This window comes from Lampris incognitus, chromosome 18, assembly GCF_029633865.1.
Source record: "Lampris incognitus isolate fLamInc1 chromosome 18, fLamInc1.hap2, whole genome shotgun sequence".
In the NCBI taxonomy this organism is placed as follows: Eukaryota; Metazoa; Chordata; class Actinopteri; order Lampriformes; family Lampridae; genus Lampris; species Lampris incognitus.
The window spans coordinates 41,210,976-41,233,012 of record NC_079228.1 but is presented as its reverse complement, the minus strand read 5'-3'; the positions used below and the strand labels follow the sequence as shown (position 1 = coordinate 41,233,012).

At 48.9% G+C, this 22,037-nt stretch overlaps 2 protein-coding genes across 2 annotated transcripts; one reads left to right on the top strand and one right to left on the bottom strand.

Annotated features, from left to right (window-relative positions):
- Window positions 1–244: 244 nt before the first annotated feature.
- slc39a7 (solute carrier family 39 member 7) lies at window positions 245–10,177 on the bottom strand. The gene is made up of 8 exons (XM_056298195.1): window positions 10,047–10,177; window positions 8,951–9,399; window positions 8,183–8,351; window positions 7,847–7,924; window positions 7,440–7,568; window positions 6,823–6,933; window positions 6,265–6,461; window positions 245–4,461 (listed from the first exon to the last, which is right to left on the bottom strand). Exons 1-8 carry the CDS (start codon window positions 10,099–10,101, stop codon window positions 4,207–4,209), a joined length of 1,443 nt encoding a protein of 480 aa, XP_056154170.1. The 5' UTR covers window positions 10,102–10,177; the 3' UTR covers window positions 245–4,206.
- Window positions 10,178–17,633: 7,456 nt separating this feature from the next.
- Window positions 17,634–18,686, top strand: LOC130128471 (uncharacterized). The gene is made up of 3 exons (XM_056298074.1): window positions 17,634–17,652; window positions 17,835–18,410; window positions 18,496–18,686. Exons 1-3 carry the CDS (start codon window positions 17,634–17,636, stop codon window positions 18,684–18,686), a joined length of 786 nt encoding a protein of 261 aa, XP_056154049.1.
- The last annotated feature ends 3,351 nt before the right edge of the window (window positions 18,687–22,037 follow it).

Below are 22,037 nucleotides of genomic sequence, written 5' to 3'. Positions count from 1 at the left end.
AACAACCGTTCCCTTGACCTCACTCAGACTGAACATTTGGTCCCTCTGATGCTCGCGGCGATATTTCAAACCAGTGCCCCCCCCCCGTGATACCCCCCCCACACACACACACACATACACACACATACACACTTTCATTTGCGTTGCAGGGACTCCCAAGCAAACAGACACGCGTCTAAACAAACTCGCTGGCTTCCTGCACTTCATACCGTCCCCCCCCCCCCCCCCCCCCCACACACACAAAAACCCTGCAAAACTAAGAGAGCACTTCCGCTTCTCGCTCTAGAGACATTCTGTGACAGACACGCCGACAGTAAGACCACCTTTCTGGAGGCTTTTCCGTTTCCGGGTGGCCTGCCTGCACGGCCTCCCGTCACACGTGTGTTCGGTCCAGTGGTTCCGTCTGCAGAACCCGCCTAAGACCGGCTAACGTCAGCGTGGATGAGCCGCTGCTACACACATGATCTGTCACCGACACACTGATTGTCTCACATCCACATTTTGTCTTGTGTGTTTTTTTAAAGGCAAAATCAAAAATCAAAAATGGTCGGAGGAACAAATTAAAGAAAAGAGAAGGAACATGAATGTACCAGACCCGACTCAGTGTTCACACGTCACGCTCCGGGTTTGTTTTAGCCACCTTAAAGGTAGTGGGTGACTGAGTGAGTGGGTGGCGTTTACCATACAGGATGCTGAGACCTCTGCGGAGGTCAGGGACGTATTTCCAGTGACGTATTCTCAGGTCAGTGGAGCCCAGCTGCTGGGAGTCTGACACCGTCCGACACCGCCCGGCCCCGGGGGACGAACCCCCACAGCGGCGTGTTTTCAGCCACACTACACCGTGACGCAGCACCTGTCCTGTCCTTCCAGACCAAACTCAGCAAACCACCCAGTGAAAGAGTTCACGTAAAAGAAAAAGATAACACTAAAACACAAATGAAGCTAACAGTTAACACTTTCCTCCAAGTACATTAATTCATTCATGAAGTTTGGCTTTTGGTGCGTTTCCCATTCGCTGCATCTTATTTGACTGTAAGGTTATAAACTGCACGCCGTTTAGCACGGTGTTGTCTGTGTTTAGCACGGTGTTGTCTGTAGTATGGTGTTCAGCGTGGTGTCTGTAGTATGGTGTTCAGCGTGGTGTCTGTAGTATGGTGTTCAGCGTGGTGTCTGTAGTATGGTGTTCAGCGTGTTGTTGTCTGTAGTATGGTGTTCAGTGTGTTGTCGTCTGTATTTAGCACGGTGTTGTCTGTAGTATGGTGTTCAGCGTGGTGTCTGTAGTATGGTGTTCAGCGTGGTGTCTGTAGTATGGTGTTCAGCGTGGTGTCTGTAGTATGGTGTTCAGCGTGGTGTCTGTAGTATGGTGTTCAGTGTGTTGTCGTCTGTATTTAGCACGGTGTTGTCTGTAGTATGGTGTTCAGTGTGGTGTTGTCTGTGTTCAGCATGGTGTTGTCTGTAGTATGGTGTTCAGCGTGGTGTTGTCTGTAGTATGGTGTTCAGCGCGGTGTTGTCTGTAGTATGTTGTTAAGCGTGGTGTTGTCTGTAGTATATTGTTAGGCGTGGTGTTGTCGGTGTTCAGCGTGGTGTTGTCTGTAGTATGTTGTTAGGCGCGGTGTTGTCTGTGGTATGTTGTTTAGCACGGTGTTGTCTGTAGTATGTTGTTAGGCGTGGTGTTGTCTGTAGTATGTTGTTAGGCTTGGTGTTGTCTGTAGTATGTTGTTAGGCGTGGTGTTGTCGGTGTTCAGCGTGGTGTTGTCTGTAGTATGTTGTTAGGCGTGGTGTTGTCTGTGTTTAGCACGGTGTTGTCTGTAGTATGGTGTTCAGCGTGGTGTTGTCTGTGTTTAGCACGGTGTTGTCTGTAGTATGTTGTTAGGCGTGGTGTTGTCTGTGTTTAGCACGGTGTTGTCTGTAGTATGGCGTTCAGCGTGGTGTTGTCTGTAGTATGTTGTTAAGCGTGGTGTTGTCAGTGTTCAGCGTGGTGTTGTCTGTAGTATGTTGTTAGGCGCGGTGTTGTCTGTAGTATGGTGTTCAGCGCGGTGTTGTCTGTAGTATGTTGTTAGGCGTGGTGTTGTCGGTGTTCAGCGTGGTGTTGTCTGTAGTATGTTGTTAGGCGCGGTGTTGTCTGTAGTATGTTGTTTAGCACGGTGTTGTCTGTAGTATGTTGTTAGGCGTGGTGTTGTCGGTGTTTAGCGCGGTGTTGTCTGTAGTATGTTGTTAAGCGCGGTGTTGTCTGTAGTATGTTGTTAAGCGTGGTGTTGTCTGTAGTATGTTGTTAGGCGTGGTGTTGTCGGTGTTTAGCGCGGTGTTGTCTGTAGTATGTTGTTAAGCGCGGTGTTGTCTGTGGTATGACTCATGATGCCAACAGTGTGTTACACTGACACTACACAAAGCTTTAGTTTAATCTGAGGATTTACCAAGACCAAGTAGTTGTCAAACGATTGAGACTTGGACAGGAACCGGTAAAGTGAGTTTAGCGCCCTCTGGTGTTTTGGCCTGCAGCTGCAGCTCAACAGGCCTCCATTCAGTGGCTGAGGCCAAACAGCACGGACCTAACAGCAGGGGTATTTACGTGAAAGACCGTGTCTATTGTCAGTGGAATGCCTCTACCTGAAGACAAATACGCAGTTAAAGCGCACGAATCACCAAAATACTGAACTTCAACTTTTTGCTGGAGATACACAGATGGAAATGTCTTCACTGAGCTTTACAGTCCATCACTTGTGATTAATCATCAGTTTGGCTCGCTCCTTTACACTTTAGCAATGAAAGAAATTACGTTTGCAGCGTCCCTCTGCCCCTCTGCTGGAAAAGGACATTTCTGTGATAACTGAATAACATTAAAAATAACTGACATAATAATGTATAATAATAATGATTCTGATAATAATGTGGCATGTGTATCAACAGGTGGAACCAGAACGAATCAAACACATGGAGGAAAAACTGATTTCTGTCATGTGCAGACGACGCCGTTTTCAGACTCCAGCAGCAGCTCGGGTCATCAGCCTCGCTGTCACGTCTGTGGTTTACGGCTTCATGTCAAGTTTAAAGCACGCGACATATTTTGGTCACAACAGAGAAGGGGGCAGGTTTCTATGTCTACAGGTTAGCTTAGTCAAAGAGATGTTCCTTAATTCAGGGGTCCCGGGTTCAACCTCAGCAATCCCACATATCCCTCACGGGCGGCCTTTAGCAAGACACGGACGCCACACCTCCTCACTTCAAGTTGCTCTGAAGAAGGACATCTGCTCGACAGTTAAAACATCAGAATTAATGGCTTCACCAGTGGACCAAAGTTAGAAAACTCAAAAGCTACAGCGACAGGGTAAATCGGTTTACTCGGCAGGATGTAAAACCGTAAAACATTCAAATGACTCAAAACTGCTCTGAAAGGACAGGAAGCCTCACATGTCCCAGGTTTCTAACGTTGTGCGTTACCAGAGAATGTAGTATTATGACTGGACAACCGTCATCTGCCTCACTTGGTTTCAGTGAGAGGACATGACCCAGCCCGTGACAACCAGTCACGCCCTATGTACCCTAAACCAGGTTTCAAAATGGTGCTCTTACCATTTAGTGGTGACTGACCGGAATGGATCGTGCACATGATGAAGTAATAGGTGATGGAAAATTAACTCCATCTAATCAGCCCGCAGCCAAATTTACAATTCACCATCATCTGGCGAGCGTCAAGCAGCCACTCTATTTACACATGAAGAAGCACTCGGCTGTTAAAACTGCGTTTTGAGACCACATCCCCTCTGTGGCCAGGGGACAAAATGGCTTCTTCTTCTCTCATTACGGCCTCTGTGTAACGTCACAGTGGCTTTAAAACTTCTACTCCTCTTTTCATTGTTGGTTGGTTGTTTTTCCTCCCTGCTCTCGGTCTCTCATCTGGGACCACCATCCAGTTTATGAACAGATACGCTGTTCTTTCCAGCAGAGAAATGATCAGAAACCGAAAGTAGGAAAATGGAGCAAATGAATGGGTGCTGTGGGTCCAAAAAAAAAAAAAAAAAAAAACGAAAAGAAAAAAGAAAGAAAGAAAAAAGAAACCTATAGTCACATCCCTGGCCAAAACATCTGCCTGCCTGCTTCTCACGCCCTCTTCTGCACACTGCACCTTTTTTTTTAAATCTTTTTCTTTTCTCTCTCGCCCTCTTTTGAGATTCTTCTCTCTCCCTCTCTCTCTTTCTCCCCACCATCTCATTCATACTCAGCAATCAGCACCATCATGCCCACCCCGAAAAGCAGGGCCACAATCTCCATCAGCGACTGGCCGAAACTGGAGCGCCCCGCCAGCAGTTCCGGGAGCACGGTCACCGTGGCGATGTAAACGAACCCGCCCGCCGTGAATGGCAGGATCCAGGCCGTTGCCGCGTCTCCCACTCCTTCAGCCAGCAGGGAGCAAGCTGTGCCTGCAAGAGCTCCCAGGGCAGTCAGCAGCTGCAGACACATGGCCTGATGGGAAGAAGGAAGAGGACGAGTGATTGAGGGTCACAAGATCACCGCTCTCAGATCATTTCAATCCGGAGAAATTAGATTAGGTGGACTATACGAGGAAAATGAAAAGTGAACAAAAGGATAAATTGAAGTTAATTTTCCAGAGAAGAAGTCTTGCAGGAGTGCTTTAACCTGAAACATTTAAAGGGAAATTCCACCGACAGTTTTGTTTGTAATGCTGCAGACCGAAGCAGGAAAGTTCTCACCCCGTACCATATAGACGGAGAAATTGGTATTCTCCTGCTCGGTCTTTCCTACAGTGCCTACACGTACCAGAATGCATTGCTGCACACTAGCTACTGTATCATCATCCATAAAATCCTCTGCGCTAGTGTTGGGGGACGTTTTTATTTAACCCCCCCCCTTTTTCTTCCCACTTGTACTTGGCAAATCACCCCACTCTTCCGAGCCGTCCCGGTCGCTGCTCCACCCCCCCCCCCCATCCCCCCGCTGATCCAGGGAAGGCTGCAGACTACCACATGCCTCCTCCTCCGATACACGTGGAGTTGCCAGCCGCTTTTCACCTGACGATGAGGAGTTTCACCAGGGGGGACGTAGCACGTGGGAGGATCACGCTACTCCCCCCAGTCCCTCCTCCTCCTCAACAGGTGCCCTGACCGACCACAGGAGGCGCTAGTGCAGCGACCAGGACACACACCCACATCCGACTTCCCACACGCAGACACGGCCAAAAGTGTCTGTAGGGACGCCTGACCAAGCCGGAGGCAACACGGGGATTCGAACCAGCGATCCCCAAGTTGGTAGCCAACGGAATAGACTGCCGGGGGATGTCATCTATACCATCGTAAACATAGTTTAGTCAAGAAAATGAGGATGTCTTTTGAACAGCCTGTTTCGAGTACACGAGTATTAGGAACACTGCTCGGCTGGGGTTTTCCTGGCTGCTAAATGACGTCATGATACGTCGCGCTGGGAAAAACCCTCCAGTTTCACCTCCACCCCCAGAGACACAGAAATGACATACAAAAACTACCCGTGTCAGATAGACAGAGACAAGGCCCTGTAAGGCCAGAATCATAAATGTCCCCAGAATCTTAGAAAACACAAGTAGCAAGCGTTGAGTTTAACAACATCATGCATTTTAAAACTATTTCACCTTAATTGGGAACACAATAGATGATTTAAAGGCTGATTATAACCCTGATTTGACCATGATGATTGATTTTCAAGATCGTTGGGACTTTGCAACGGTCTGCGAAAAATAGGTCAGGTCACCATGGACGGTCAACACGTCTCGTAGCATGAGGGAGTCAAATCGCTGCCTCCCTGTCAAGCCTTAAACGAGCCGGACTGTCACAATGACAACAAACATGTTTCGTTCTTACAACTTTAATCTGGAGTCTGAGCTCATCAACAAGCGCGTGCACCTCTGCCTGCAGTCGTAAGCAGTGTGTTTGTCTGCCAAAGTCAGTCATTAAATGTGTAATGTCGAGTCTTTTACCTGTTGGTTAGGACTTTAAAAAAGTTGTCTAGTGTGTTCCCGGTTTTACTTAAAACTTCAACACTCAAAATATTCCCACTTACATGACATGACAACTACTGCTGGTCTCAGACCAAATCCATGTCCCCCTCTTTCTCCATAAATAACAGTAATAATAAGCCTGAATGGACTGCCTGCTCTTTCTGGACCAGTGAGACAAGGTTTCATGTCTCACATCAAATCACACAAGGTTAAAGTCACCATGTGGACCGTGTGTATACGGACTACAACAGAGAAGTCCAGTTCAGGCCATTAGCTACCTTGCGTTTGGTGCAGCCAGACTGGACAAGAATGGCAAAGTCTCCGATCTCGTGCGGCACCTCGTGCAGCAGGATGGTGATGGTGGTGACGGTGCCGACTGTCGGGCCGACCAGGAACGAGGCCCCGATGGCGAGCCCATCGGTGAAGTTGTGCGTGAAGTCTGCTGCCAGGTTCAGGTAACCCGACACCTTGATATCTGTGTTTAAAAATGGAATCAGAAGACCGGAAACAGAAAGGTTTACTGGTGATGACTTCAGTGATTGCACAAGCCGAGTCCAGTGTTTTTAGTCTGCATTTAAACGTACAAACACAGACGTTACTGAGAAAATCAAAGGGTCATTGTCGTGAAACCGTTTCTGCACTTGAGAATCTTGAGAATTGCCGTCCCTCAATGTGTGAGGGAGATGTGTGTTTTTTGCTGTTTGCCATCTGTTATAAATGGCAATGTGTTTGTCTTGTAGAGGTTGATGGAGGACTCAAGTAGAATTACACACGCACACCTAAAAACACAGACGCACGTCTTTTTTTATCAAAGTGTCAGTTACTCAATCCATCACCTGCGCTCTTTTTCTCCTGTTGCTTTGGTGCCCGCTTGTCTTTACTTTCTTTGTCTTCTTTCTTCTTCTCCTTTTCCTCTTCTCCATCGCTTCCCTTTTCTTTGGTAGCAGCTAAAAGTGGGAGCAGAAAAGTTTTCTTGGTGATACATCATTATGATAAGTGCTCTTGAACACAATTTACCCAATCTTGCCCGGAGAAGAAAATAAGCATGCTTCAATTCAAATCAGCACCAAATTATTAATATAATAACAATAATAAACTTTATTTATATGGCCATTTTCTCTTAACAATGTTACAAGGTGCTTTACAAAAGGAATAAAACAGATTTTGAGTTATGTTCATTGGTTTCTATTTTACTTGTTTCAGTTTGACAGCTAAACTTGAAAGTGAAAATAGGAACCCTAAACGGATGGACACCCTTCATTCAGAGAAGAAAAAAAAAAACAGCTACATGCAGAGATGCATGATTATTGTCTAAACCTGCAACAATTCTTCCGCCACAAACTCGATGGCAACAATTATTGATCATCAAATTATCGCTGTGAAAAGTGACATCACACACGTCGACGGAGGAAGAAAGGACATGATGAATGACTTGGCTTGCCCGGCAACGTACCGTGTGAGTGTGCGTGGGAATGTCCGTGACCTCCCTTCAGCAGGCGCACAAATTTCTCCACCACTAGAAAAGCCACGATTCCACCGAGCACCCACAGACCCACAGACATCATGTGGCCGTGGGCAGCGCCTGTGGAGAGGGGCAGGAACCAGAACATCGGTTAGAAAAGGAATGGAGTTCAATCTAACCAATGGTTTTGGATCTTTCGATGTGAAAGGCATTCAACAAACTCATAGGAGGGCCAAACCCATTTACAACACATCGCAGAAATAAAACTTCTCTTAAAACTAAACCATAAGAGAACCTTCAGGTGTGAGGTCACCACACTGCATCGACTAACATAACGAAGCAAAACTGTGTGACACTTTTGCATTCTGAAAATCAGAATACGCAGTTTAACTCCATACCATGAGAGTGTCCGTGATGATGTGACTTTTTGTTGGCGTGTGAGTGGCCGTGCTTTTCACTTCCATGAGAGTGTGGTTCTATCAAGAGTAGAGGAGAAAACAGGAAATAGAGATCAACCTTGTGACCAAAAGACTAGTGCTGTCATTCTGGCTCAATGCAAGCCTGCATGGTATTTTTGCATGCGTTAAGTGCGCTTCTGCTTAGAAGTCAATAAATTTACAGGACATTTAGGAACCAATGAGTAAACACTACGAGTACAGACAGACCGACCAACAAAGACAGATAGTCCAGAAAGACAAACAGACAACTAGAGGCACATGAGTCAATCAGCATACCCAGAGCATGTGGTATGAGGTGGAGGAAGGCGTCCCCGAGAAGTCCGCCTGAGGCAAAGCTAAGCAGCACCTTGAGCAGGCGCTGGTGCTGGTCAGTGTTGGACTGGACTGGGATCAGGAACAGGATGAGAAAGGGAGCTGCACTGATCAGCAAAGTGGCTCCAATAGCCTACAAATAGGTGGGGAGGAAACCAAAATTTAGTTATTTGTTGGTCGTTTTTTGATTCCAGCCTTCTTTGAGGGGGATGATAAAAGAATCTAGATCAACAGCATGGTTATAAAAGTAAGTTTTGTTGCAGGAAACAAACTCAGGCCCAATTTACAAATGTGCATGTTAACATTTGAATTAATATATTTTTGCAGTGCAACTACAGAGGAATGATTGCAACCTCTCCAATCTGCCACTGGAGCCTTTTGAACGCAACGCAAGGATTCAGTGTTAAATCTGTCACTTTAATTAGGATTCTCACGGATAATTCAAGAATTCAGAGTTGGTGATTTGTAGACCTGTCCCTTCAAGACGCTGCAGCAGAGTGCTGGCGTGTGAGTGACAGGCACACCCTGGTGCCTCCTCAAGATGGCCTTCAAACAACACGGAAGACGCTCAATAGATGTCTATTCTTTAATGCACTAATCTGAGGGCAATGAAGGAGTCATTTAATTTGTTTCATTTGCAACCATTAAGCAACCCTTGCTGATACTGCAAAGGGATATTGTGCTTCAGGAAAGCCAAAATATCACACATTGGACCTTCAACTGTGAACACACCTGAGTCCAGAGCTCCACCGTGTCCCTCTTCTCTCGTTCCGCTTCCCTCTTTGCATTCGTCCCTCCATGTGTGTGTCCATGCCCATGCTCCTCTTTGTGCACACGAACCACATTCTCGTGTTGGGCACGTCCGTGGTCATGTGCGTGTCCGTGGTCGTGTGTGTGCCCGTGGTCGTGTGCGTGTCCGTGGTCGTGCGCATGTCCGTGGTCGTGCGCGTGCCCGTGGTCGTGTGCGTGTCCGTGGTCGTGAGCGTGGCCGTGATGCTCCTCTCCAGGTGGAGGGAGGTTAGCCTCTGCGCTCCACTTGCTAGCCCCGTGGTGCATCTTCACCTGACTGCCGTGAGTGTGCGAGTGGCCGTGGTCTCCATTGCAAAGGCAGTCGTCTACGGCTACCAGCAGTACCGCGGATGTGACAAGTGCCAGCAGGCGTACATAGGCCATAGTATCCCCTGCAACAGGTAGAAACATTGACACGAGGTAAAAACAGATGACGACTCACTGATGGTAGACAGCCACGTAATACACAGTGTCTCAGAGCACCTGTTGGTGTCTGAACGGTAGACGACGCCACCTCTCCGCGTCCATCTACCGCAGGGGTCCCCAATTACTTTTCATGGCGGGCCACTTTTAAAGCCACGGGCCACTCAACCTCCAGCAGCACGTCGTTCGTTAGTCTGTTTCGGTGTCATAATTTAAACAGAAATCAACCCGTTACGGGCCGGACATGGCCCCGCGGGCCGCCTATTGGGGACCCCCTCATCTACCGTATCGCTTCACTCTGACGTGCGACTGCTGAATTACGAGGGACGCCTCGCCAACGATTCGGCCCCCCTGACCCAGATAATCCCCTTGTTGTACCAAAGCGTTAACACTTAATCCGACTGTAAACAAATCGAAGTCGGGTCGCAAACAAATCTCACTTGTGGTTTATTTAAGGCATTACGACAGCAAACCCCGCTCAGGGCAAGTTAGCCGCTTGCTAGCGCAGCTTGCTAGCACGCGGCTAACCGCAGCGTGCTAGCAAGCGGCTAACCGCGGCACGCTAGCAAGCGGCGCTTCCTCCTTACAAAGATGGAATAAAACAATCCGCGCTCACCCGACTTGTAAAATGGACGTCCTCCGCTGAACGGCTGTGTGAGGCCACGCTTCATGTGTCATGTACCCGCCGAAGGGATCTGCGAAACCGCCCACACCAGCGTCAACGGCGGCGGCCCCCACTCAGACGTGGCATTTAGTCAACTGAGCCAAACCTCGCGAGACGAAGCCCCGTCCGAATAAAAAGAAAAAGAGCCTCCTTCCGCGTTCCCTCGATATCTCCACTTTTATCGATTCCGGGGTTTGGTTTCCCTCGATCGTGTTCTGAGGGTACAGGATATCGCCCCCGAGCCGCTCTTTGTATTAGGGGGGAGACGTTTTAATGCGGGGAATTGCCGAAGGTTTTCGTGACGGTGGAGAAGGACACGAAACTCGGCGGAGGACGCGACGGAAATCTCGCGAGAGGTGCGGACTGGTTTGCCTCGTCCTTCCGCGGGACGCAGCATCCTGAGCGAGCCGGATGCCGGACTCGGGTTCGGGGCCAAGGCGCCTCGTCGTCTCCGCGGACAGAGAAGCGGAATACGGGTGTGAGATACAAGTTCGCAAAGACAAGAACGTGTTTGTGTTGCACGATTCCCGGCGGGGGGAGCTTAACGTTTTCCCTCTTCGCCCATTTTGGATAGGGAATTAATCCGTAATTCCATCGAACTTTATTTATAAAGTCATGGCGAAAGATGAAAACCGACAGAATGTAGTGTAACGTGCGTGGATAAGAAGACACGCTGGCCGCTAGCTGGCGGGTCTTACCCGTTAGTCGAGCGGTTAGCGATGCCTCCTGCGGTGCGGGCGACACGGGTTCGCGTCCCGGCCGCGGCAGGTCCTGTGGTTGCGTTGCCCCCCGAATTCGCTACATTGGTGTCAGAAGTGGGATGGAGCGACCGTAAATCCATCGGAAGCGCATGCGCCCTGAGGCGTTGTCCCCCCGAATCCGCTACAGTATGAATGAATGAACATGCAAAATTAAACCTTAATAAAACGGAGTTAGAAATACACAAAATAACAATGAAGCAGAACACACCAACCCCAGAGATGTGTTTCAGTAAGAGCCTACTGAAGTCGCTGTTTCGGAGGCGTCAACTCCAAACAAAAAATCTGCATTGAGTTTTAAACATTTTGTTGTAGTAGTAGCTACCTCTGGCAGTTTTCCCCATGATGCAATTTAGATAATCATCATCATCATCATCATCAAGTAACCAACACTGACAAGTTCATTAAGGAGCCCTGCAGTATTTTCGATGTTGGTATTTAGACGATTGAGGGGGCTCCTTGGAGTTTGTGTGTGTGTGTGTGTGTGTGTGTGTGTGTGTGTGTGTGTTTGGTGGGGCGGGGGTGGCATGAGTGTGCTTCCTTAGACTGCCCATAGAGAGCAACATAACCTTGGAAAATGTGGGGTGCTGGCTGACTTGACTCTGCAGGGACTGACCACGGGCGCAGTCTCTCAGAAAGACTCGTGTTTTCGCCGCTCACTGTTTTCACGCCATTTGGCATCTCAGAAATCTGTTTATTATGGAGATCTCGCCAAGACAGCAGTGACAAGCAACTTCAGAAAACATTAGTTAGAGAAAGACAGCGAGTAGAGAAAATTCAAAAGAGAGAAGAGAGTGACAAAGAGTAGAAATAGAAAGATTAATGCAAAGACAAGGGGATAACAACAACAACAACAATAATAATAATAATAATAATAATAATAATAATAATAATAATCACCTTTATCCTTTTGTGGGGATTCTGTGTTGGGGTAGCCCTTATGTGACATTAAAAGCACATGAAATACATTTGATATGGGCTACCTTATAGTCCTTCTAAAATAACTTTACACCGAAGGTCTTAATTGTGATAAACACTCAGGATCTAATACTAGAGAAGAAGAGAATAGTAGAGAAGAGTAGATTGTACAGATGTTCCTGTACACTGTCCCAGCCACTTGGTTATGCCTTTCAGTGTACACTTTCCCAGCTAGCATCTTACACCCTGCTACTAAGAGCTGGACTGTCTCAGGGGTGTCTTTGCACAGCCTGCATGTTGGATCTTGTCTGGTGTCGTAGACCCCTGCCTCAACTGGTCTGGTCCTGAGGGCCTGTTCTTGTGCTGCTATGATCAGAGCCTCTGTGATGTTCCTCAGTCCAACCTTTTCTAGCCACTGATAGAATTTCTCAACATCAGACACATCTTCTATCTGTTGATGGTACGTCCGGTGGAGGGCTTGATCTTCCATGATATCCCCTCTTCTTCTTTCTCCACACTCTCTGTCTTCTGCTGGAGGCAGCAAGGAGATCAGCTACAGCCAAATACCTCGCAGGGGTGGGTAATCTTATCCAGAAAGGGCCAGTGTGGGTGAAGGCTTTTGTTCCAAAAAAGCAGTTACACACCTGTGTCTATTAATCAAGTTCCTCAGGAAACACTCTAGTGGGATCAGGTGTGTAACTACTTGGTTGGAACAAAAACCTTCACCCACACTGGCCCTTTCTGGGTAAGATTGCCCACCCCTGCGAGAGTGAAGCAGGTCCTGGCATATGACCTACAACAGCTGTATATGTAAATGGCAGCTGTATATCACCCAGGTGGGTGCTACACATCGGTGGGGGTTGAACTGCGTTACCCCCTTCAATGTGAAATGCTTTGGGTGCCTAGAAAAGTGCTTTATACATGTTATTATTATATAGTTAAAGATAGCCTTTTGCAACGTACACAGGCTTCTGAACAATTTATATACCAACCAGGCCGGGGACTCTTGAGTGGCCATCTTGTCCCTCGATGCCGAAAAGGCATTTGATCAGATAGAGTGGCCCTATATGTTTGAAACACTTCAAAGATTTGGGTTTGGGGATTCCTTTATTGCATGGGTCAAAATGCTGTATCCCTGCCCATCATCCTCTAGCCTCACCAATAGTGACAGATCTGGGCCTTTTGACTTACAACGTGGGGTCAGACAGGGGGATCCTCTATCTCCCTTACTTACATAGCCCTTGAGCCCTTGCAATAGGAATTAGGAACCATTCCTGTATCAGAGGTATTCAGTTAGGAAACCTGGAAAGCCATGTGAGCCTTTATGCTGATGATACATTGATATATCTTACTGACCCAGAATCTCTGTTCCTCCCTTGTTAGATTTTGTTAAATCATTTGGCAAACTCTCTCATCACACAATTAATTGGGGTAAGAGTGAGTTCATACCAGTATCGGACAGTATAGATTCAGATTTCCTTAATGCGCTACCAGTTAAACTAAAGTATGATCATGTGACATATCTAGGGCTCATAATACCATGAAATCCCAAACTCTTATTTAAACTCAATTACGCCGATATGCTCACAAAGCTTAAATTGAACATAGAGAAGTGGAGGATTCTGCCATTGTGTATGGTGGGGCGTATCAACGCAATTAAGATGGTGTCTCTCCCCCAGATTTTTGTACCTATTTCAGAATCTGCCAATCTTTCAGACATCATCATTTTTTACGAAACTGGACTCTATTATTTTTCCATTTGTTTGGGGATATAAAGCTCATCGCATAGCTAAAGTACGTCTGCAAAAGCCAATAAAGGAGGGAGGCTTAGGTCTTCCTGTATTTAGGAACTATTACTGGGCAGCCAATGCAAAGGCTTTGCTTTACTGGCAGATAAGACATCTCAGAAAGGAAACATCTCCCCTTGTGGCTAAGCATTGAAACTACAACAGTGAAAAAGAAGATATAAATATAATATAAATATATATAAATATATAAAATGCAACTTGATTGATTGATTGATTGAAGATGGCGGCGCAAACTTAAATTTGCGGCGGCCTCACCCAGCACCGTCCATGCAGTGTCTTTGTCCACGTCTGCGTCTTACTTTGTGTCTTGGTTTGATGGCTGGGAGAGCCGGAGCTGGATCAGCTGGGGGAGCCTGGTCTGCTGCGTCCTGTTGGCCCAGGGACCAGGGCCCTGCCTGGAGCTGTGCCCGAGGAGGAAACACCGAGGGTGGTCTGACAGGACGCGGAAGCGGGGCAGGCTAAGCTAACTGCTAGCCCATGCAGACCGGCGGTTCCTGCAGTCGTCCTGGCGTCTGCTCTCTTGGACAGTGATTTCTTTCTGTTTTCTGGATATGTTGCATATTCATGTTTTTGGGGTTTTCTTGTAGTTTTTGAACACGTGTTTTTGTCTTTGTGTTGCACTGCTGTGGGCTGGGGAAAACGACATTTCGTGAAATGAAATGACAAATCAGTGTTTGCTTCTGATTCTGATTATCTATTTATTTATTTATCTATCTAACCCCCAGAGAACCTTGACAGGGCATGTATGAGCTTTCCCACCAATTCTCTTCTTCACATCCATTTGATATTTTATCCTTTCAAAACTCGCAGCCGTCCGGTACAAACGGTCCTCTAACGGTGCTCACCGAGCAGCCCCCCTGAAATGCAGAGTAAACTGAGGGGTCTCTGCGTGAAGGCACCGGGACAGCAGCGTTCGAGAAAAGGGGGGCGAGAACTATCTAAAACGTGGCAGCACGGAAGAAGTAGGACTAGCAGAACAAATGGTGCCCATGTCATGTCCACTGCTTTAGTGGCTTTATTCCAAATCTGTGTCTGACTTTCCCAAACCCGGAGCTTTACGCTGAGAAGCCTTGTCGGGGTCAGACAGATGGGCCGGTTTGAATAAGGTGCTTAGCTAATGAAATTCAAACGCTAGGCTCCTTCATCTGTCGCTCTGTCGCAAGCATCACCCCCGGCCTTTACCGTTTCCATTCTGCTGCTCGTCAGGATATCTCAACTGAATCCGGCCACTTCAAATCTGGAAAGGTTTGGAACTGAAATAAACTTAAAATGAACAACACCGCCACAAACTGAATGGAAATAAAAAGAAGAAGATAATAAAAACTGACATCAGGCTGCTTGTTAGATCACAGAGGATTAAAATACAAACCGAGGTCGCCATCGCGTCTTCCTCTAGCTTCGGTCTTTTGGTGCACGTCCTCCAGCTTCCATGCACGCTAGTCACAAAATGGAACCACGCCGAAGCCTAACGACCGAACACGACTCCTGCCTTCAGCTCCACCTCATTTCTACTGCCGCCCGTTCAGCCCCACGCGGACGGCAGAGATCCGTAACACTTCGCAGCAGTGCAATGTTGTGTGCATGGGTAAGATGATGATGACGACGACGATGCTTTGGGGTTACCTATGGACGGGTGTGTGACTGAAACGTCACCACAGCAGACTACAGAGCCTACCTCGAGACAAAAAAAAATGAAAACGTGAAATAAAACTTGGGATCCCCTACTTGCTAACTTCATATAAGTCTCCGGATTAGAGCCAGATGTCTGACTCGCAGAGGCCTCCGTGCAAGGAAAGGCAGATGTCAGACACACACACACAGACACACACAGACACACACACACACACAGACACACACACACACACAGACAGACACACAGACAGACAGACAGAAAGCCGAATCAATCAATATCCTTGTCATTGAGTCGAGCCTACTTCAAGTTCACACGTCCTCAGGGGCGTCTGCAGCCGGCTGCTCATTTCGTGCGGGGGAACTCCGCTGACCCCCGGGCCACCGGCGGGAATTGTCCTGATGCAAATCAGGAGGGGGAACCAATTCATCGTCACACAATTCGATTAGACATCTGCATATTGAGCATCTGCACCCCCCAAAAACCTGCCAATACCACTCCCTCCCCCTATATTCGCCCCCCCCATCTCGCCTCCAACGGGGGTAGCCCCCCCGTGACCCCTGGGGCCAGTCTCTGCCCCGGGTCCCCCACCCGTCTACTCTGCATCTACCACACCCCGCGGCCCCCACACCCCCCCCACACACATCGTCCCCTCGTAACCCTGTCAGGCCCGGCAACAATACCTGACCCCGCCTCCAAGACGGGACAGTTGGAGTTCAAGGTAAATGTCCCTTTCTTTCCGTCCGTCTGCGGCCTGCCCTGCCCGGCCTCTGCTCGGCCCTGTCCGCTAATCATATGTACCGCTCTTTTTCCTTCCATACTTTCTCACAGACACACACTGGGCTTCTCTTTTCTTTTCTTTTTTTCAAACGTCAAAACTTTTTTAGCTGTTTTTGGAGGAGACGTGACTTTGTCCTTCTTTCTCAGGACGTTTTTTATTCTTCATCACTTCTGACCGGTGGATCTCAGTTCAGTGATGTGGCCCATCTTTGAGGGTTTCCCTCCTCTTTACCATTCTTTCTTTGTTTTCCCACCCTTATTGATTCATCCGGCTCTCTTTCAGCCATGGGAAGGGGGGGGGGGTGGCGAGAGGGAGAGGGAGAGAGGAGAGGAGAGGGAGAGAAAGAGAGAGTGGAAAGAGACAGAGGGAGAGAGAGAAGGAGAGAGAGAGAGAGAGAGAGAGAGAGAGAGAGAGAGAGAGAGAGAGAGAGAGAGAGAGAGAGAGAGAGGAGGCGAGAGAGAGAGAGAGAGAGAGAGAGAGAGAGAGAGAGAGAGAGAGAGAGAGAGAGAGAGAGAGAGAGAGAGAGAGAGAGAGAGAGAGAGAGAGAGAGCACGGAAGAGAGAGAGGACAGAGCCAGCAAGAGAGTGAGGGAGACAGAGACAGAGAGAGAGAGAGAGAAGAGAGGAGAGAGAGGGCAAGAGAGAGAGAGGGAGAGAGGAGAGGAGAGGAGAGGGAGAGAAAGAGAGAGTGGAAAGAGACAGAGGGAGAGAGAGAAGGAGAGAGAGTGAGAGAGAGAGGAGAGAGGATAGAGAGGGAGAGAGAGAAGGAGAGAGAGAGAGAGAGAGAGAGAGAGAGAGAGAGAGAGAGAGAGAGAGAGAGAGGACGGAAGAGAGAGAGGACAGAGCCAGCAAGAGAGTGAGGGAGACAGAGAGAGAGAGAGAGAGAGAGAGAGAGAGAGAGAGAGAGAGAGAGAGAGAGAGAGAGAGAGAGAGAGAGAGAGAGAGAGTGGAAAGAGACAGTGTGAGAGAGAGAGAGAGAGAGAGGGAGTGGAAAGAGACAGTGTGAGAGAGAGAGAGAGAGAGAGAGAGAGTGGAAAGAGACAGTGAGAGAGAGAGAGAGAGAGAGAGAGAGAGAGAGAGAGAGAGAGAGAGAGAGAGAGGGAGAGGGAGAGGGAGAGAGAGAGAGAGAGGGAGAGAGAGAGGGAGAGAGAGAGAGAGAGGGAGAGAGGGAGACAGAGAGAGGGAGAGGGAGAGAGGGAGAGGGAGAGAAGGAGCACGTGAAGAAGTTTAAGGTGGCATGTGCTGAGCTCCACCACACAACCTTGCCTGTTCATGCGTGAGTGGGGAGAAACACCTCCGTCTCCTCTCGTCTAGCGGAGGAGCTGGGTTAGTGCTGAACATTACAGTTCTCAGTGGGGTGGTCCCGACAAATCATAACATTGAGGAGAATAATACAGAACCAGAACTATAGAACCAGAACCAGAAACAAACAGCTGTCATGTTAGACACGGTTTATAAACGGAGACCAGAGGAAAGAAACAACAACAAACAGCACAGAACCCCCAACTTGTGTTGCAGTTGTAGATGTTGCATTATGAGCGGTGTTAGAGTCCCCATGCCAGGAGGACACACAGCCATCTCGTGTTGCGCTGTAGGTTAGCTGAGTCTGGACCGGGTCGCGGCTGCAGGGTCCATCTACGGGCTTATGTGCGATATCGCAGAAAGTTCGACTGTGACTGTGAAGCCGGACACTCAAACACACAACGTGGTGACTTAACAACAGACTCTCCAGACTGGAGCACAACTCACCGTGGCCCAGCCCACCAGAGCCGCCATTCTGAGAAGTAAGAGGTCAGCCAGAGACAGTACCTAGGAAAGGTGGCTGAAACCGGACATCTGGAGGGAGGTCTGGAGGGCCGTCTGGAGGGAGGTCTGGGGGGAGGTCTGGAGGGAGGTCCGGAGAGAGGTCTGGAGGGAGGTCTGGAGGGCCGTCTGGACGGAGGTCTGGAGGGACGTCTGGAGGGAGGTCTGGAGGGAGGTCTAGAGGGAGGTCCGGAGAGAGGTCCGGAGGGAGGTCTGGAGGGAGGTCTGGACGGAGGTCTGGAGAGAGGTCTGGAGGGAGGTCCGGAGGGAGGTCCGGAGAGAGGTCTGGAGGGCCGTCTGGACGGAGGTCTGGAGGGACGTCTGGAGGGAGGTCTGGAGGGAGGTCTGGAGGGAGGTCCGGAGGGAGGTCCGGAGGGAGGTCCGGAGGGCGGTCTGGAGGGACGTCTGGAGGGCGATCTGGAGGGAAGTCTGGAGGGAGGTCTGGAGGGAGGTCTGAAGGGAGGTCTGAAGGGCCGTCTGGAGGGAGGTCTGGAGGGACGTCTGAAGGGTGGTCTGGGGGGAGGTCTGGAGGGAGGTCCGGAGGGAGGTCTGGAGGGAGGTCTGGAGGGCCGTCTGGAGGGAGGCCTGGAGGGAGGTCTGAAGGGCGGTCTGGAGGGAGGTCCGGAAGGGCGGTCTGGAGGGACGTCTGGAGGGAGGTCTGGAGGGCCGTCTGGAGGGAGGTCTGAAGGGTGGTCTGGGGGGAGGTCTGGAGGGAGGTCTGGAGGGCCGTCTGGAGGGACGTCTGGGGGGCGGTCTGGAGGGAGGTCTGGAGGGAGGTCTGGAGGGAGGTCTGAAGGGTGATCTGGGGGGAGGTCTGGAGGGAGGTCTGGAGGGAGGTCTGGAGGGCCCTGCTCAGCTTGCTGCCGCCGCGACCCGACCCCAGAGACGCGGCTGATGATGATATGAGATGAAACCTCCTCCCCGCTTCTGTTCACGAAACATGAAATCCTCGGTGTGTCGTCACTTGGGGAGCTGCTTAAGAACCAGCGAGTGTGTGTGTGTGTGTGTGTGTGTGTGTGTGTGTGTGTGTGTGTGTGTGTGTGTGTGTGTGTGTGACCACCTGTTTGTGTGTGTGTATCAGTGTTCGTGCCCATGTATGCACTTCTGAATGGGCTTGTTTGTGGGTGTGTGTCTTTGTTTGACAGCCAACACCTGTGTTTGTGCATGTACACGTGCACATGTTTGTGTACACGTGTGTGTTTCTCTGCGTGGTCACACCAGTATGTTCACACGTGTGTACATGAGGTTTTGCATATAAGTGCTCATGTGTCTCTTCATATGAGTGTGTGTGTGTGTGTGTGTGTGTGTGTTGTGTGTGTTTGTGTGTAAGTGAGCAAATTCACTCATACACCGTCCGTGTGTAGGTAAGAGTGCATGCATGTGTTTGTGTTGTGCGAGTGTGTCTGCAGTACACCTGAGCGGGTCTACGTCCACGTGCACTAACGGTCCCTTTGTGCGTCCCTGTGTCTGTGCACCCACACATACACTCATGTGTGGGTGCCACTTTGTGCGCGTGCGTGGCCGTGTTGGTGCAGCACACGTGTCTGTTTGTCGGCTCGCTACCAATCCACTTTGAACCCCCGCCCCCGCCCCCACCCCCCAGCCCGCCGGCTCTTGGCAGGAAGTGAGCGTCGGCATCTCTTGGTCGTAAAACGGCATTTTGGTCGCTCTCCCAGGCTGCACCGGGAGAGGCGGGGACGGCGGATTAGAAAGGACCTCTCTGTGTCACCTCCTCGCCGTGGCAGGGGATGTGAGGGGATCACGAGGAACGGCGGTAATGGCAACGGCCGACTAATCTGAGGCCAAACGACCACCTGAGTGTGACTCGGCGAGACGGACAGAGACGGGCTATCTGAAGGGATACCCACTTCCTTTCCACCCCAACCTACTGGGAATGAAAAGGAAATGTTCTGGCCCGAAGATGAAAACTCAAATTCTGTCGTGCCCCCGGGGAAAAGGGAAACCGGTCGGGGTTTAGAGTGAAAAGGCCCGTTGGAACACAACATTCGCCACAGAAACAGCAGTTAACAGGACCAGACAGGGAATCCTGCCAACAACCAGACCAGAAACCGGCTGTTCCACGAGCTGAGATGTCCATTACAGGACGGGGGGGATGCATGTTGATATCGCCACATGTCATTTCAGCCAATGAGTCATCTTTTACTGTATTGTACGGATGTATTGTTTTGTGTACTCTTATGGAGTGGTAATCATTAGATGACAATATTTTTTGGAACAAATTATTGTGATGTTTCATATGCTGTTTGACAGTAGGGAACTCACAGTTTTATATATATATATATATATATATATATATATATATATATATATATATATATATATATATAGTCACAATTGTCATTTTGTCATTTTTCATATGCCAGCTGTGTCATTTTTGATATCAAAGTTGCAACTTAGGTTGTATAAATTTCAAATTTACACAAATTGGGAAATCCCGGAGAGTGAGCCAAAACTTGGAATTTTCCAAACCAAATCCATAAAGGTCAGAGGTTGAAGAAGTATTCTAAATCAACTCCAGAACAATCACTTCTGGGATATTACTGAAAGTGGATGGTGAATCAGTTTCACTGGGGATCCCACAGGATTACAAAGCCTGAACAAAAAGGCCACGTTGGGGTGTGTGTGTGTGTGTGTGTGTGTGTGTGTGTGTGTGTGTGTGTGTGTGTGTGTGTATATATATATATATATGTGTGTGTGTGTGTGTGTGTGTGTATGTATATATGTGTATATATGTGTATATATGTGTGTGTATATATATATATATATATATATATATATAAACACTAAAATTATTTAAGAATCAAGAGGTCTGAGTTGCACTCTGTCAACAAACCTTTCGAGGAAACCCAAAGCTCCATCCGCTGGCTTGTCCTGTGAACTTGTGTCTCGGTCGGCCTTCATCGGGACACAAAACACCACAAAACACACAAGATATCAGAACACAGACATCACCGGTGTATCATCAATCCCAAAGAGCCCCTCCAGTCATCACTGGAGCCCAGTTTCGGCTCTCTTCAACATTCCTTCAACTCCCTTCGACCCGTGAGAAATGAGAGGACCGGAGAGAAAAAACAACAACTGATTGAGTTGTCAAATTTGACGTCGGCTAATTTTATCCGTCGTATAACTCGGGGGCTCGGCGCTCTCCCATCGGGGCACATTTGTACCTATGACACAAATGTTAAAACCCCTTTGTTCCTCATCCTATTGCCGTGAGCCTTGTCTCAGGGCCCGCGGACAAAAGACGTCAAACGGAGCGTTGGACTCGCCCTGCCATGTTCTCCTGAGGCCTGCTCCTAATCCTATTACTGTTGGAGGTGGAGGAGTATAGATCCTGGCCTCGCTTCATCCTACCACTATTAACGTCTAAAGGGGCCCTGTGTCTTTACTCTGTGTGTGTGTGTGTGTGGAGGGGAGGGGGGGTACATGCACATGTGTGTGTAATGACATTGTTAGCTTGTCCTCATCCGTGTTGTCATAACGTGTTATCCAGTGATGCGGGTGGAGGTTGGACGTCTCCTCGGGTTGGCCATGGGGCAGGTGGACGTTTCAATCTCTCGCTCGCCGCTCGTGCTGGACACCGATGCGACGTCCTGCCACGTCAGCTGCAAAGCTTCACCCTCCATGTGTGCGGGCGACGCCTCTGCGATGTCAGGTTGGGGGAAAGAGTTATATAAAGATACAAACCTGCCGCATATATTTGCATTAAAATGAGTTTCACACATTTGCAACACGTGATCCACCTAAAACGACCATGACCGGTCAAAATGACCGCACATAATTTGCGCGTGATCGGTGAGCGTCAAGTCCCTATTTATGACGCGTGTCGGTCGCGTCATATCCTTCTCTTACGTCAGATGAAATGAAGTACAAGCAGTTGTTCCTACCTACTGCCGACCTCTCAAGTGGCGTCTTCATTTCAGAGCTCCAGTAGGTATTTGGATCCTTTTTGCTGATTCTTCTGCTTTTAGAATATACTGAGTAACTAGGAGAGCCCTGCTACAATGTAGCGGTTTGGTTCTCCACCCGTCTAAATCTCCCTCCTCTTCCTCCTGCCAGCTAACCGCCTTCCCCCTGCCCCTAAACCCCCCCCCACTCCAACCCCCTCCCCCCAAATGCTCAGAATCATCTGAAATGCCGAGAAAAGTGGTTTTTAGCCATTTTTAGAAAAATGCATATTTTGCATATTTATGCACAATTATGCATAATTTTAATTTTCTGGGCT

Bases quoted from the DNA above. Each gene is read 5' to 3' on its own strand.
- slc39a7 (XM_056298195.1), bottom strand. From the start codon at position 10,101: ATGAAGCGTGGCCTCACACAGCCGTTCAGCGGAGGACGTCCATTTTAC. The intron at 9,400-10,046 runs GTGAGCGCGGAT...TACCTGTTGCAG, and splicing joins ACGTCCATTTTACAAGTCGG to GGGATACTATGGCCTATGTA. The intron at 8,352-8,950 runs GTGTGTTCACAG...ACCTATTTGTAG, and splicing joins CGGTGGAGCTCTGGACTCAG to GCTATTGGAGCCACTTTGCT.
- LOC130128471 (XM_056298074.1), top strand. The intron at 18,411-18,495 runs GTCCGGAAGGGC...GTCTGGGGGGAG, and splicing joins GAAGGGCGGTCTGGAGGGAG to GTCTGGAGGGAGGTCTGGAG.